We start from the raw sequence: 17,619 nt of genomic DNA on the forward strand, positions 1-17,619 counted from the left end.
TTGCATGGGCTTCTCATTGCAGTGGCTTCTCTTGTGGAGCACGGGCTCTAGGTGCGCGGGCTTCAGTAGTTGTGGCACGCGGGCTCAGAAGTTGTGACCCATGGCCTCTAGAGTGCAGGCTCAGTAGTTGTGGCTCACGGGGGCTTAGTTGCTCCACAGCATGTGGGATCTTCCCAGACTAGGGATCGAACCCGTGTCCCCTGCACTGACAGGCAGATTCGTAACGGCTGCGCCACCAGGGGAGTCCCAGTATGGGACGTACTTAAATTTTCATATTCTGAGGAGAAAGAGCCATGGTAGGGGAAAGAGTTAAGATAAAATAGAAAGAACTAGTGATTGATTGGTTCATCAAGGATCCTAAAGAAAGAGGGAAGTTAGGGACCAAAGTCTGTAGATTGCACGTTTTTGTTTGTTTGTTTATTTGTTTTGGGCATGCCACGTGGCTTGTGTTACATGGCTTGTGGGATCTTAGTTCTGCAACCGGATGTTGAACTTGGGCCCTTGGCAGTGAAAGTGCAGAGTCCTAACCACTGGACCACCAGGGAATTCCCTGAACATGTTTAATTAAGTAGATTGCAAGATAATCCTAACATGAATTTGTAATGGCTGTAGAATTTTAGTATAACTACCCTGCTCTTGGATAATGGAGACTTGACTAAACAATGAAACTTCTTATTTAAATGATCAGTGTGACCTCTTATGTCTGATTTATGCATCCATCTTCTTCATCCCTCAGTTATTCTGTCCATACCCTTTGTAACATAGCATGTATTATATTGAAGTAGAGTCATTGATGTTTCGCTCTTAGACCATATGCTTCTTGGGAGGAGAGAGGAGTAGAGGCTGTGTCTAACGCCACTTAGCATCTGGTATAATCTCACTTTAATAAAGCCTTGCTGAATCGATGAATCAGTGAATGACTCTGTTCCTTATTTGTACCATTTGAATATCAGTTTTTTGTTTTTTAATCTTTTATGGGTTAAAAGGTATGTATCTATCCTGTGCAAATTTTGTTGTGTGTTATAAATTAAGTACTTTAAGGTATGCCCAAGTACCAGTGAAAAGAGGACTTTAAAAATTTTCCATATAGGGAGGACCTTATGGTTTCATACAACCTAAAGAATATCTTAGGTTTATCTTTTTAGAGATTTAAGATAAATTTATTATCAGCTCAAAGTGACCAATTGTAATCTATCTAGAAGTGCAGAAATAAGATATGCTTGCACTTTAAAAAATATTTTAATTTAATTTAATTTTTATTTATTTATTTTTGGTTGCATTGGGTCTTCGTTGCTGCACGTGGGCTTTCTCTAGTTGCGGCGAGCGAGGGCTACTCTTCATTGTGGTGCGTGGGTTTCTCGTTGCAGTGGCTTCTCGTTGCGGAGCACAGGCTCTAGGCGCGCGGGCTTCAGTAGTTGTGGCACATGGGCTCAGTAGTTGTGGCTCGCGGGCTCTAGAGCGCGGGCTCTAGAGCGCAGGCTCAGTAGTTGTGGTGCACGGGCTTAGTTGCTCCGTGGCATGTGGGATCTTCCCGGAGCAGGGCTCGAACCTGTGTTCCCTGCATTGGCAGGGGGATTCTTAACCACTGCGCCACCAGGGAAGTCCCACACTCACACTTTTTCCTTCCTATTTTTTAAAGTTTTGTGTTAAAAAGTCAGTGATGCAATTTTTAAAAATTAAATTTCCTGTGAGTGTGGTATGTAGTTCCCCCAAATATGTTATATTACTCATCAATGTCATGGAATTTTCTGTTTTCAGAATCCTGTCCAAAAGATCCCTGACTCGCATGAGATAACACTGAAGCATGGCACTAAGACAGTAAGTTTTAAAAATTTAATTCTTTTCCCTTAATAACAGGGCTCTCATGGAAAAGTGAACTAATAAGATATATTTATATTAAGGCCAATTATACAATCAACTGGTATCACAAAGCTATAGACATTAAGGAAAATAGATTACTTTTCTGTTCAGTCAAAATAACCATTGCATTTCATTTAAAATAGGAACACTTACTGCCATTGTTATTGTTGGCTTTAAAACCTCTTTCTTTGATATAGGAACATTATAAGTGAAAGAAAGAAATGAAACTCAAATACTTTTTTTTGTTATGGTGTGGGAAAATTTTTCATTACCCTTAGCTTCATTTCTATATCAGTAAGAGGCCTGAGTTCATTTTTTAGGTGGATGTTGAGATAAGAAATGAACATAAGATAGTTACTGTATGGCTCTAAGATTATATTACTTAGATTTATGGATTATATTTTCATATTTATTTATGTTATTTAAAAATTAATAATGTAAACATTTTGAGGTATAAGATTAAATCATTTTATCTTATTAAAAAAAGATTTAATAATATCTTATTGAAAACTGATAGTTGAATGAATGAAACTTGCTTGTGAATGAATGAAAGAATAAAATTATCTTGCTTTCCCTTTATAATTAAGCTACCTTTTTCTAGAAGTCTGACAGGTAAAGAAGTAGGAAAATACATCCCATAATGAGGGGGAAAACATCAATCAATAGAAATAGGTCCAGAAGTAACACAAATGATAGAATTAATAGCCAAGGATTTTAAAATAGTGATAGTCTTTCTACTAAATTTTTTACTTTTGAAAATATCATTTCCATAAAATATTTGTGTTAAATACATTGGGTTTATTATTATTTTAAATGAAGTAAGCAGTGAATATTTTAAAATGTCTTAATTTTAATTTTTGCTATGGTAAATACTGACACAAATAACTCATATAAACAGACATTTTGGGGGGTTCTCAAAAGATTTTGAGTGTAAAGGGTTTTGAAACCGAAATATTAGAACTGCTGCCTTAAGAAATCATTTCCATCTAATTCTTCATATTATACCTACTTTTTATTAAATCACACTTTTGATATTTTTATTCTGAAATCAGGAAAGAATTTTACTAATTTTCATGTTTTTAAGTAAATAAGAAAAAAATTATAGACTGTAAATACTTAAAAGGAAGCTTTCCTATCATTAAGTCCAGAAATTTTTACAGCTGAGAGATAGTTCATGTTTGACACATGTTTTATTTAGATATGCATATTTTTTCAAATCAAATTTTATCTTTAAAAATATATATAATTAAAAAAATACTCCAAGTTATTTTACACATTAATAATCAGAGCTTCTAACTGTACTGTTAGGTTAACTAATTTTTTTTGCAGTCCTGCCTTTGCCCTGCATGTATTTCAACTTTTTGGAAATATGTCAGAGATTAAGAAGGTGACTGGCTGGTCTTTTTTGTTTGTTTTTAAGCTAGTTATTGTAAAAATGTTTACACATTCACAGAAGTATAGAGAATACTGAAAGGAATTCCCATATATTTATCTCTGAACCTTACCAATTGTCTACATAAGGCCACTCTTATTTCCTATATAATTTACATTTCTAGTAAACCTCCTTCTCCCCATCCCATCTACCTACCTTGTGGGATTATTTAAAAACAAATTCCAGACTTCATATGATTTCATCTGTAAGTATTTCAGTATGAATCTGTAAGAGATAAGGTTGGTCTTTCTCTCTCTCTCTCCTCCTCTCCCTCTCCTTTTCTCTCTCTCATAATCAGAACATCTTTATTATGTCTAAAGTTTTTTCAATAATTATTTAATATCATCTAATATCCCATTATTCATATTTCTTCAACTGTCCCATATATATATTTTTAAAAATTTTTGGCTGCGTTGGGTCTTTGTTGCTGCGTGCAGGCTTTCTCTAGTTGCGGCGAGCGGGGGCTACTCTTCGTTGTGGTGCGCCGGCTTCTCATCGCGGTGGCTTCTGTTGTTGCGGAGTATGGGCTCAGTATTTGTGGCTCGCAGGCTCTAGAGCGCAGGTTCAGTAGTTGTGGCGCGTGGGCTTAGCTGCTCCGCAACATGTGGGATCTTCCTGGACCAGGGCTCGAACCCGTGTCCCTGCATTGGCAGGTGGATTCTTAACCACTGCGCCACCAGGGAAGCCCCCATACATATTTTTCCCGTTAGTTTGTTCAAATCAGTATCCAGATGGTATCTGACTCACTCTGAGGAGAGTCATCATTGTCTATTTGTTATGTCTCTTAATCTATATGTTTTTCCTTTTTTTTTCTCCTTGCCATTGAGGAAATATATCTATTTTGTCAGTATACTTACCGCTGACCTGAAACAAATACACTACCAGGTATTTCTTCAGCAAAGATGGGTTTATCCGGGATCAGCAGAGAATTACAATTTGGGGTCTGCAACCATGGTGAGCCATGCTCAAGTTCTTGCATGGCAAGGGAAGGAGAACCTTTTTATAGGGGTGAAAAGGAAATTTGGATGGCTAAACAGAGTCCATGGCCTTTCACTGGCTGATGAGACCTTGCCAGGAAAGAAGAGGAGTCTTTATTCTTCCTGTTGAGCTCTGCTGTCATTGCAGGGTTTCCCTTTCTGGTATCCCAACTCTATTTAATTGAGGTTTCTGTTTATTAATTTTTTACATTTACCCCTTTGATCACAAGATTTTTCTCTGAAAGCATCACTGATTAAATGTCAGGTTGCCTAGTTTCCGCAGCCTTTTGTCCCTCAGTGTCAGGAAGGACCTTTCTTGGGTGTAGTGTCTCACATCAGAAGGAAATTACATAGATTAGAAACTTATTAAGATCACACTGGAATAACAAGGAGAGGTAGGAGGGAGAACTTTCTGGTACTTTTTATCTAAAGTCCATATGTTATCAAGATCAGAGATATTGGAGATCGTCTGGAGCGTGATGTCATCATCAAAGGTTTGGTGGCAAACTTCTAACGGGGTTTCTCTGGATATCTTGGGAAAGCTGTCTTATCAGATGTCATCTGCTTCAATTCCAGGAAATCTTTACTTTCAGGTCGCCAGATGATGTGCAGGTCCAGTCAGGGTTCGGTGCTTTCTTTAGGTGTGTTATGTCACATGAATTCAAGAATCTATTCCTTGGAGTTTGGTGGCAAAAATATTGGTTAGCAGTGCCTGATAGGGGCCTCTCCAGGGAGGTTGAAAAGAGTTTCTCTGGAGGTGTCTTTTCCAATAGATGAAATCTCCAGGTTGTAAGGTGTGATGCTTAAGGTCTAGATTCAGTTTGCTGATATTTTGTTGAGGATTTTTCTGTTTATATTCATAAGGGATATAGGTCAGTAGTTTTCTTATGGTGACTTTGGTTTTGGCACCAGGGTAACATTTACCTCATAGAACGCTGAAAGCATTTATTTCTCCTATATTTTCTGGAAGAGTGTATGAAGGATTGATTAATTATTCTTTAAATGTTTGATAGAATTTACCTTGAAGCCAAATAGATATAGACTTTTCTTTGAGGGAAGATTTTTTTGTTTTTTATAAATTTATTTATTTATTTGGCTGCGTTGGGTCTTCGTTGCTGCACACGGGCTTTCTCTAGTTGCGGTGAGTGGGGGCTACTCTTCGTTGTGGTGCGTGAGCTTCTCATTGCAGTGGCTCCTCTTGTTGTGGAGCGCAGGCTCTAGGCATGTGGGCTCAGTAGTTTTGTTATGAGGGCTTCAGTAGTTGTGGCTCATGGGCTCTAGAGCGCAGGCTCAGTAGTTGTGGCGCACGGGCTTAGTTGCTCCACGGCGTGTGGAATCTTCCTGGACCAGGGCTCGAAACTGTGTCCCCTGCACTGGCAGGTGGATTCTAAACCACTGTGCCACCGGGAAGTCCTCTGGGAAGATTTGTGATTACTAATTTAAGCCCTTATTAAAAATCTATTCAGATTTTCTTTCTTTTTTTTTCATGAGTCCATTTTGGTAGTTTGTGTCTTTCTAATAATTTGTACGGTTCATCTAAGTTGTATAACTGGTTGGCATGCAATTCATAGACTTTCCTTGTAATCCTCTTAATTTATGTTATCTTCTCTTTCCTTCTTGATTTTAGTAGTTCTCTTTTTCTTGGGCAATCTAGCTAAAGTTTCTCAATTTTCTTGAAATTTTCAAAGGACCATTTTTTGGTCCCATTGATTTTCTTTACTTTAAAAATTTCTCTTTTCTACTGAACTCTGCTCTAATCTTTATTTCCTTCCTGTTGCATGCTTTGGGTTTTGTTTCCTCTTCTTCGGTAATTTTTTAAAGTGGAAGCTTAAGTTATTGATTTGAGATCTTTCTTCCTTTCTAACATAGGTGTCATAGCCATAAATTTCCCACTAAAGCACTTCTATTTTTAAATATTGCTTAAATGAATAATTTACTTCTTTTTTTTAAACATCTTTATTGGAGTATAATTGCTTTACAATGGTGTGTTAGTTTCTCCTTTATAACAAGGTGAATCAGTTATACATATACATATGTCCCCATATCTCTTCCCTCTAGCGTCTCCGTCCCTCCCACCCTCCCTATCCCATCCCTCTAGGTGGTCACAAAGCACGGAGCTGATCTCCCTGTGCTATGTAGCTGCTTCCCGCTAGCTATCTATTTTACATTTGGTAGTGTATATATGTCCATGCCACTCTCTCACTTTGTCACAGCTTACCCTTCTCCCTCCCTATATCCTCAAGTCCATTCTCTAGTAGGTCTGTGTCTTTATTCCTGTCTTGCCCCTAGGTTCTTCATGACAATGTTTTCTTTTTTTAGATTCCATATATATGTGTTAGCATACGGTATTTGTTTTTCTCTTTCTGACTTACTTCACTCTGTATGACAGACTCTAGGTCCATCCACCTCACTACAAGTAACTCAATTTCGTTTCCTTTTATGGCTGAGTAATATTCCATTGTATATATGTGCCACATCTTCTTTATCCATTCATCTGTTGATGGACACTTAGGTTGTTTCCATGTCCTGGCTATTGTAAATAGAGCTGCAATGAACATTTTGGTACATGACTCTTTTTGAATTATGGTTTTCTCAGGGTATATGCCCAGTAGTGGGATTGCTGGGTCATATGGTAGTTCTATTTTTAGGTTTTAAGGAACCTCCCCACTGTTCTCCATAGTGGCTGTATCAATTTACATTCCCACCAACAGTGCAAGAGGGTTCCCTTTTATCCACACCCTCTCCAGCATTTATTGTTTGCAGATTTTTTGATGATGGCCATTCTGACTGGTGTGAGATGATATCTCAGTGTAGTTTTTTTTTTTAACATGTTTATTGGGGTATAATTGCTTTACAATGGTGTGTTAGTTTCTGCTTTATAACAAAGTGAATCAGTTATACATATACATATGATCCCATATCTCTTCCCTCTTGCGTCTCCCTCCCTCCAACCCTCCCTATCCCACCCCTCCAGGCGGTCACAAAGCACCGAGCTGATATCCCTGTGCTATGCGGCTGCTTCCCACTAGCTATCTACCTTATGTTTGGTAGTGTATATATGTCCATGCCGCTCTCTCACTTTGTCACAGCTCACCCTTCCCCCTCCCCATATCCTCAAGTCCGTTTTCCAGTAGGTCTGTGTCTTTATTCCTGTCTTACCCCTAGGTTCTTCATGACATTTTTTTTTTCTTAAATTCCCTATATATGTGTTAGCATACGGTATTTTTCTTTCTCTTTCTGACTTACTTCACTCTGTATGACAGACTCTAGGTCTATCCACCTCATTACAAATAGCTCAATTTCGTTTCTTTTTATGGCTTAGTAATATTCCATTGTATATATGTGCCACATCTTCTTTATCCATTCATCCGATGATGGGCACTTAGGTTGTTTCCATCTCCGGGCTATTGTAAATAGAGCTGCAATGAACATTTTGCTACATGACTCTTTTTGAATTATGGTTTTCTCAGGGTATATGCCCTGTAGTGGGATTGCTGGGTCATATGGTAGTTCTATTTTGAGTTTTTTAAGGAACCTCCATACTGTTCTCCATAGTGGCTGTACCAATTCACATTCCCACCAACAGTGCAAGAGGGTTCCCTTTTCTCCACACCCTCTCCAGCATTTATTGTTTCTAGATTTTTTGATGATGGCCATTCTGACTGGTGTGAGATGATATCTCATTGTAGTTTTGATTTGCATTTCTCTAATGATTAATGATGTTGAGCATTCTTTCATGTGTTTGTTGGCAGTCTGTATATCTTCTTTGGAGAAATGTCTGTTTAGGTCTTCTGCCCATTTTTGGATTGGGTTGTTTGTTTTTTTGTTATTGAGCTGCATGAGCTGCTTGTAAATTTTGGAGATTAATCCTTTGTCAGTTGCTTCATTTGCAAATATTTTTTCCCATTCTGAGGGTTGTCTTTTCGTCTTGTTTATGGTTTCCTTTGCTTTGCAAAAGCCTTTAAGTTTCATTAGGTCCCATTTGTTTATTTTTGTTTCCATTTCTCTAGGAGGTGGGTCAAAAAGGATCTTGCTGTGATTTATGTCATAGAGTGTTCTGCCTTTGTTTTCCTCTAAGAGTTTGATACTGTCTGGCCTTACATTTAGGTCTTTAATCCATTTTGAGTTTATTTTTGTGTATGGTGTTAGGGAGTGTTCTAATTTTATACTCTTACATGCACCTATCCAGTTTTCCCAGCACTACTTATTGAAGAGGCTGTCTTTTCTCCACTGTATATTCTTGCCTTCTTTATCAAAGATAAGGTGACCATATGTGCATGGGTTTATCTCTGGGCTTTCTATCCTGTTGCATTGATCTATATTTCTGTTTTTGTGCCAGTACCATACTGTCTTGGTTACTGTAGCTTTGTAGTATAGTCTGAAGGCAGGCAGCCTGATTCCTCCAGCTCCCTTTTTCTTTCTCAAGATTGCTTTGGCTATTCGTGGTCTTTTGTGTTTCTGTACAAATTGTGAAATTTTTTGTTCTAGTTCTGTGAAAAATGCCAGTGGTAGTTTGATAGGGATTGCATTGAGTCTGTAGGTTGCTTTGGGTAGTAGAGTTATTTTCACAATGTTGATTCTTTCAATCCAAGAACATGGTATATCTCTCCATCTATTTGTGTCATCTTTAATTTCTTTCATCAGTGTCTTATAATTTTCTGCATAGAGGTCTTTTGTCTCCTTAGGTAGCTTTATTCCTACATATTTTATTATTTTAGTTGCAGGGGTGAATGAGAGTGTTTTCTGAATTTAACTTCCAGATTTTTCATCATTAGTGTATAGGAATGCTACAGACTTCTGTGCATTAATTTTGTATCCTGCTACTTTACCAAATTCATTGATTAGCTCTAGTAGTTTTCTCGTAGCATCTTTAGGATTCTCTATGTATAATATCATGTCATCTGCAAACAGTGACAGCTTTACTTCTTCTTTTCCAATTTGGATTCCTTTTATTTCCTTTTCTTCTGTGCTTGCTGTGGCTAAAACTTCCAAAACTATGGTGAATAATAGTGGTGAGAGTGGGCAACCTTGTCTTGTTCCTGATCTTAGAGGAAGTGCTTTCAGTTTTTAACCATTGAGGATGATGTTGGCTGTGGGTTTGTCATATATGGACTTCATTATGTTGAGGAAAGTTCTCTTTATGCCTACTTTTTGCAGGGTTTTTGTCATAAATGGGTGTTGAATTTTGTCAAAAGCTTTCTTTGCATCGATTGAGTTGATCATATGGTTTTTCTCCTTCAGTTTGTTAATATGGCGTATCACATTGATTTCTTTGCATATATTGAAGAATCCTTGCATCCCTGGGATAAACCCCACTTGATCATGGTGTATGATCCTTTTTTTTCTTTTTTTGTTTTTTTGCGGTGGGCGGGCCTCTCACTGTTGTGCCCTCTCCCTTTGCAGATCACAGGCTTCGGACGCACAGGCTCAGCACCATGGCTCACGGGCTTAGCCGCTCCATGGCATGTGGGATCTTCCTGGACGGGGGGCATGAACCCGTGTCCCCTGCATCGGCAGGCGTACTCTCAACCACTGCGCCACCAGGAAGCCTGGTGTATGATCCTTTTAATGTGCTGTTGGATTCCATTTGCTAGTATTTTGTTGAGGATTTTTGCATCTATGTTTATCAGTGATATTGGCCTGTAGTTTTCTTACTTTGTGACATCTTTGTCTGGTTTTGGTATCAGGGTGATGGTGGCCTCGTAGAATGAGTTTGGAAGTGTTCTTCCCTCTGCTATATTTTGGAAGAGTTTAGAAGGATAGGTGTTAGCTCTTCTCTAAATGTTTCATAGAATTCCCCTGTGAAGCCGTCTGGTCCTGGGCTTTTGTTTGTTGGAAGATTTTTAATCACACTTTCATTTCAGTGCTTGTGATTGGTCTGTTCATATTTTCTATTTCTTCCTGGTTCAGTCTTGGCAGGTTGTGCTTTTTTAAGAATTTGTCCATTTCTTCCAGGTTGTGCATTTTATTGGCATATAGTTGCTTATAGTAATCTCTCATGATCCTTTGTATTTCTGCAGTGTCAGTTGTTACTTCTCCTCTTTCATTTCTATTTCTATTGATTTGAGTCTTCTCCCTTTTTTTCTTGATGAGTCTGGCCAGTGGTTTCTCAATTTTGTTTATCTTCTCAAAGAACCAGTTTTTAGTTTTATTGATCTTTGCTATCATTTCCTTCATTTCTTTTTCATTTATTTCTGATCTGATGATTTCTTCTGCTAACATTGGGGTTTTTTTATTCTTCTTTCTCTGATTGCTTTAGTTGTAAGGTTAGGTTGTTTATTTGAGATGTTTCTTGTTTCATAAGATAGGATTGTATTGCTATAAACTTCCCTCTTATAACTGTTTTTGCTGCATTCCATAGGTTTTGGGTCGTCGTGTCTCCATTGTCATTTGTTTCTAGCTATTTTTTGATTTCCTCTTTGATTTCTTCAGTGATCTCTTGTTTATTAAGTAGTGTATTGTTAAGCCTCCATGTGCTTGTATTTTTTACAGATATTTTCCTGTAGTTGATATGTAGTCTCATCGCGTTGTGTTTGGAAAAGATACTTGATACGATTTCAATTTTGTTAAATTTACCAAGGCTTGATTTGTGACCCAAGATATGATCTGTCCTGGAGAATGTTCCATGAGCACTTGAGAAGAATGTGTATTCTGTTGTTTTGGGATGGAATGTCCTATAAATATCAATTAAGTCCACCTTGTTTAATGTATCATTTAAAGCTTGTCTTTTCTTATTTATTTTCATTTTGCATGATCTGTGCATTGGTGAAACTGGGGTGTTAAAGTCCCCTACTATGATTGTGTTACTGTCGATTTCCCCTTTGATGGCTCTTAGTATTTGCCTTATGTATTGAGGTGCTCCTACCTTGGGTGCATAAATATTTACAATTGTTATATCTTCTTCTTGGATCGATCCCTTGATCATTATGTAGTGTCCTTCTTTGTCTCTTGTAATAGTCTTTATTTTAAAGTCTATTTTGTCTGATATGAGTATTGCTGCTCCAGCTTTCTTTTGATTTCCATTTGCATGGAATATCTTTTTCCATCCCCTCGCTTTCAGTCTGTATGTGTCCCTAGGTCTGAAGCGGGTCTCTTGTAGATAGCATATATACGGGTCTTGTTTTTGTATCCATTCAGCCAGTCTGTGTCTTTTGGTTGGAGCTTTAATCCATTTACATTTAAGGTAATTATTGATATGTATGTTCCTATTCCCATTTTCTTAATGGTTTTGGGTTTGTTATTGGAGGTCTTTTCTTTCTCATGTGTTTCCTGCCTAGAGAAGTTCCTTTAGCATTTGTTGTAAAGCTGGTTTGGTGGTGCTGAAGTCTCTTAGCTTTTGCTTGTCTGTAAAGGTTTTAATTTCTCTATCAAATCTGAATGATATCCTTGCTGGGTAATCTTGGTTGTAGGTTTCTCTCCTTCATCACTTTCTATATGTCCTGCCACTCCCTTCTGGCTTGCAGGGTTTCTGCTGAGAGATCAGCTGTTAACCTAATGGGGATTCCCTTGTGTGTTATTTGTTGTTTTTCCCTTGCTGCTTTTAATATTTTTTCTTTGTATTTAATTTTTGATAGTTTGATTAATATGTGTCTTGGTGTGTTTCTCCTTGGATTTATTGTCTGTGGGACTCTCTGTGCTTCCTGGACTTGATTAACTGTTTCCTTTCCCATGTTAGGGAAGTTTTCACCTCTAATATTTCTCTTCAAATATTTTCTCAGTCCCTTTGTTTTTCTCTTCTACTTCTGGGACCCCTATAATTTGAATGTTGGTGCATTTAATGTTGTCCCAGAGGTGTCTGAGTCTATCCTCAGTTCTTTTCATTTTTTTTCTTTATTCTGCTCTGCAGTAGTTATTTACACTATTTTATCTTCCAGGTCACTTATCTGTTTTTCTGCCTCATTTATTCTGCTATTGATCCCTTCCAGAGAATTTTTAATTTCATTTATTGTGTTGTTCATCACTGTTTGCTCTTTAGTTCTTCTAGTTACTTGTTAAACGTTTCTTGTGTTTTCTCCATTGTGTTTCCAATAATTTGGATCCTCTTTATTATTGTTATCGTGAATTCTTTTTCAGGTAGACTGCCTATTTCCTCTTCATTTGCTAGGTCTGGTGGGTTTTTGCCTTGCTCCTTCATCTGCTGTGTGTTTCTCTGTCTTCTCATTTTGCTTAACTTACTGTGTTTGGGGTCTCCTTTTTGCAGGCTGCAGGTTCGTAGTTCCTGTTGTTTTTGGTGTCTGTCCCCAGAGGCTAAGGTTGGTTCAGTGGGTTGTGTAGGCTTCCTGGTGGAGGGGACTAGTGCCTGTGTTCTGGTGGACGAGGCTGGATCTTGTCTTTCTGGTGGGTAGGTCCACGTCTGGTGGTGTGTTTTGGGTTGTCTGTGGCCTTATTATGATTTTAGGCATCCTCTCTGCTAATGGATGGGGTTGTGTTTCTGTTTTGCTAGTTGTTTTGCACGGGGTGTCTTGCATTGTAGCTTGCTGGTCATTGAGTGGAGCTGGGTCTTGGCACTGAGAAGGAGATCTCTGGGAGATTTTCGCCTTTTGATATTATTTGGAGCTGGGAGGTCTCTTTTGGACCAGTGTCCTGAAGTTGGCTCTGCCACCTCAGAGGCACAGCCCTGACACCTGGCTGGAGCACCAAGAGCCTGTCCTGCACACGGCTCAGAATAAAAGGGAGATAAAAAAAGAAAGAAAGAAAGAAAGAAGATAAAATAATGAAACAAAAAATAATTTTTAAGAAAAAAAAGTTTTAAGTAGTTAAAAACAAACAAACAAAAAATGGACAGATAGAACCCTAGGACAAATGGTAAAAGCAAAGCTATACAGACAAAATCAGACACAGAAGCATACACAGAGACAGTCACAGAAAGAGAAAAAGGGGGAAAAAAAAATATATCTTTGCTCCCAAAGTCCGCCACCTCAATTTGGGATGATTCGTTGTCTATTCAGGGATTCCACAGATGCAGGGTACATCAAGTTGATTGTGGAGATTTTATCTGCTGCTCCTGAGGCTGCTGGGAGAGATTTCCCTTTCTCTTCTTTGTTCGCACAGCTCCCGGGGTTCAGCTTTGGAGTTGGACCTGCCTCTGCGTGTAGGTCGCCTGAGGGAGTCTGTTCTTCTCTCAGACATGACAGTGTTAAAGGAGCAGCTGATTTGGGGGCTCTGGCTCACTCAGGCCGTCGGGAGGGAGGGGTACGGATGTGGGGCGAGCCTGCGGCGGCAGAGGCAGGTGTGACGTTGCACCATCCTGAGGCGCGCCGTGTATTCTCCCGGGGAAGTTGTCCCTGGATCACTGGACCCTTGCAGTGGCGGGCTGCACAGGCTCCCAGGAGGGGCAGTGTGGATAGTGACCTGTGCTCGCACACAGGCTTCTTGGTGGTGGCAGCAGCAGGCTTAGCGTCTCACGCCCGTCTCTGGGGTCCGCGCTGATAGCCGTGGCTGGCGCCCGTCTCTGGAGCTCCTTTAAGCGGTGCTCTGATTCCCCTCTCCTCGTCTACCAGGAAACAAAGAGGCCAGAAAAATTCTCTTGTCTCTTCGGCAGCTCCAGACTTTTTCCTGGACTCCCTCCCGTCTAGCCGTGGTGCACTAACCCTTTCAGGCTGTGTTCACGCCGCCATCCCCAGTCCTCTCCCTGCGATCCGACCGAAGCCCGAGCCTCAGCTCCCAGCCCCGCCTGCCCCGGCGGGTGAGCAGAGAAGCCTCTTGGGCTGGTGAGTGACGATTGCCACTGATCCTCTGTGCGGGAATCTCTGCGCTTTGCCCTCCGCACCCCTGTGGCTGCACTCTCCTCCGTGGCTCCGAAGGTCCTCCCTCCAACCCCCGCAGTCTCCGCCCTCAAAGCAGCTTCCTAGTGTGTGGAAACCTTTCCTCCCTCACAGCTCCCTCCCACTGGTGCCAGTCACATCCCTATTCTTTTGTCTCTGTTTCTTCTTGTTTTTTTTGGTCCTACTCAGGTACGTGGGGAATTTCTTGCCATTTGGGAGGTCTGAGGTCTTCTGCCAGCGTTCAGTAGGTGTTCTGTAGAAGTTGTTCCACATGTGGATGTATTTCTGATATATCAGTGGGGAGGAAAGAGATCTCTGCGTCTTACTCTTCCGCCACCTTGAAGCTCTGCCAGAGCTCTGTTTTCTGTTACTCATTACGTTTCATATCCTTTTGGTGGATAATAAATGGAGTATATAAGCAGCCACAGAGATCCTGATACTTTATTTATTTGTTTGTTTGTTTATTTATTTATTTTTAGCTGCATTGGGTCTTCGTTGCTGTGCATGGGCGTTCTCTAGTTGCAGCAAGCGGGGGCTACTGTTTGTTGCAGTGTGCGGGCTTCTCATTGCGGTGGCTTCTCTTGTTGTGGATCATGGGCTCTAGGCGCATGGCCTTCAGTGGCTGTGGCACGTGGCCTCAGTAACTGTGGTTTGCTGGCTCTAGAGCACAGGCTCAGTAGCTGTGGCGCATGGGCTTAGTTGCTCTGCAGTATGTGGGATCTTCCTGGACCAGGGATAGAACCCGTGTTCCCTGCATTGGCAGGTGGATTCTTAACCACTGAGCCACCAGGGAAGCCCAAGGTCCTGGTACTTCAGAATGCTAGCATTGAAGATCTCATTTTGTCACTTTGCCCTTTGCTTTCTTCTTTGCCATCTTTCTTCTGTCCTTAGATTAAAAAAAGTGAACTTTGTAGTTTATCTTATTCTTTCCTGATAGAGGGTAATTGATCTTACATTTGTCAAACTGGATAGCTGTTTGTTTTGTATGTGTTTTTTTAATTTACAGTCCTCCTTCCTTTTTTAAAAGGGCTATTTATTAAGTGTCACATTTGTGCCAGGCACTGTGCTGGGCACAGGGATGGTCTTTGTGCACATGGAATTTACACTCTTTTTTTTCTTCTAGTTTTTAGAGTTTTTAACTCATTTACAAATAAGAAAAACTGATACATGCTAACATAAATAATTTTTGTGAAAAATTACTTTTTTGAAAGCGAAAAAACCCATTAATGAGGAGAGTGATATTATTTCACAGTTTTGCAAATCTCTTTAATGTCTGGCTTAATAGAAGAGGGCTGGATTTATCATACCTGCTTTTTTGCATTCAGTCTTTTACAATATCACACATCCTGTAGCCTCTGGATAAAAGGCAAATGATGTCTTAGTATTGTAAAAATAGCTTTGATCTTGAGTACACTTGAAAGGGTCTTGTGGACCCTCCAGATCACACTTTGAGAACCACTGCTGTATTCTAATCTCCTCATTTTACATGTAAAGGCCCTGGATCTCGAGAGATTAAGCGAGAAATCCAAAATTACATGGCCTGTTCATGATAGGATACAGATCCTAGAGGTTTGTCTCTCTTCTCTTGGTTGGGATCTTCAGTCACAAACCTTGGAAATATACCCTAATGGCCTGTCCTGTTCTCTCTAGTTGTTGCCTCTAGCAAGGACTGTCACAGTATACTACTGCCCCCTACTCCCATTTTTTTAAATGAAAGAAAAGGGGAAAATCAACAAACATGATAAATTCTTCCATAGGCTTACTGTGTTAGTATCTGAATTAGAATTTCTATTTGAACTAAAATGCTAAGGCAAATTGTATTGCACTCTATTCCATGTAAGCTGCTGATGACAGACTGCACAGTAAATATCACGGGGAGATACAGAAAGCAGATTAACCATAGTCTTACCAATTATCACATATTCTGTGTCTGAATGTAATGCAGTCACATATCCTAGGAAAATTTTCACAAGAAAAGGCTGAAAAGGTGGTGGGTATATTAAGAATTTGCAAATAAACTGGCAATCTTTTGGAACTTTTTAGATAAAATGGGAGTTTTTCTGAAATTAGATATTTTCCATTCCTTAGCCAGACCTTATGTTGTCTTTTTTTAAAAAAAATCAAAGAATCTTCTTGGCCACTTAAGAGATCATTTCCTTTGTATCCTACCAGATGATCCAGAGAAGGATCATAGCCTTGTTCCTTTAAACAACCTAATGCCCAGAAAAGCTGGTCCACTAGAGGAAATTCCTCCCAAGGAATATACTTCCTACTTTCATTTTTTTTTAGGTTCTACATTTTTTGGTTCTAAATTATGAATCACATCCATTTCTTTTTTCATTAACATAGTGACATAATGGTAATTCTCTTCCTCAGTGAAAGAATTCACAACAGGGAAATTCCTGGCGGTCCAGTGGTTAGGACTCTGCACTTACACTGCCGGGGGGCACGGTTTTGATCCTTGGTTGGGGAACTAAGATCCTGCATGCCGCGTAGCACAGTGAAAAAAAAAAAAAAAAGAATTCACAACGGTGAACGTTTTTTAGGTGAAGAACTGCTTCTCCCCAGGTTTCCCTTTGGGCACATTCTTCCCAGTTTACCCTGAAGTCCAAATGACCACCAGGAAGTTGGAAACTGCAGGTTGCAAACAACACTGTCCTTTTCCCCAGGAGAACAGTGAGGATGCCTGCAGCTGGTCACCATTCCTCCCACCCTGATTCAGGGCCTCAGCCCCTGTGGCTCCACACTGGTGGTCATGGGGTAGGAGGGAAATTTACACTCTTGAGGGGAGGACAGGAATAGAATAGACAAGTCACAAATGAATTTGCAATTTCAAATTACATTGTAGGGAGATGAACACTGGTGGGGTGAGCTTTATCAGGAGGAGGGACACCTCTAATTTTAACAGGAGGGAAGAAGGGTAGAGTGGGCATGGAGGCAAGTAAGTCTGTAGCTGGTGGTAGCAAGTCACTTCTTAGACTTTAAAAACTAATGTTTATTTAGTTTTATTTTCGATTGTTTTAAGACATATTGTTCAGGCATTCAAATGATAGCTCTCATTTGAATGCTTTCTTTAACCCATTTAGGGTACATATCTAATTTAAACATATAACAAGTTATTTGCTATATTTGTGTATAATTCCATTACATTCTGAAATCAGTATTCACAGGTAGTAATTGAAATGAGTGTAAGTTATTTTGTCAGTATCTGGTTTTGACTGCAGTAATTCTGTTACATTTAATTAACATTTCAAGTCTATTTGGAGGATTGATTTGTAGTGCCTTTCTTTATATAAAACTATGATCCTTTTACTGTCTCATGTATATGATAATCACATTTAATATTCCTAATGCAGTCTTTCCTTCTGAGAGGTCAGTAGATCCAGGGACTAACTGCTTTGGCAAGAATGATAAATGTAGCTCAAGAACAGTGAGTTACACATTGGATATTTGTATGTGAATTGAACCTTGAAAAGTTCATGGGGAAAGCAAAGATTTTATGGAACCAGTGTAAGTGATATTATAATGTGGTTAGTTACTTACAAATTCAGCTTTAAAAATAATTGTTTAAGGTGACTAAACAGTT

The 17,619-nt window shown here is 39.5% G+C and overlaps 1 protein-coding gene and 1 pseudogene across 5 annotated transcripts in view; one reads left to right on the forward strand and one right to left on the reverse strand.

Annotated features, from left to right (window-relative positions):
• Positions 1–17,619, forward strand: part of WDR70 (WD repeat domain 70) — a 307,508-nt gene that overhangs the window by 51,562 nt on the left and 238,327 nt on the right. For 4 of the 5 annotated variants that reach the window (XM_089908783.1, XM_022599005.3, XM_022598984.3 and 1 more), the window contains exon 6: positions 1,759–1,818. The exons of the other annotated variant lie outside the window; for it this stretch is intronic. In XM_089908783.1, coding sequence (XP_089764909.1) covers positions 1,759–1,818 — 60 coding nt within the window. The remainder of the gene's footprint in view (positions 1–1,758; positions 1,819–17,619) is intronic. 5 annotated transcript variants of the gene reach the window in all.
• Positions 15,869–17,070, reverse strand: LOC111187385 (nucleotide triphosphate diphosphatase NUDT15-like; annotated as a pseudogene).

Source organism: Delphinapterus leucas, chromosome 3 (genome assembly GCF_059928025.1).
Source record: "Delphinapterus leucas isolate spDelLeu-1000000601 "Yukka" chromosome 3, BTC_Dleu_Yukka2, whole genome shotgun sequence".
NCBI classification, from domain to species: domain Eukaryota; kingdom Metazoa; phylum Chordata; class Mammalia; order Artiodactyla; family Monodontidae; genus Delphinapterus; species Delphinapterus leucas.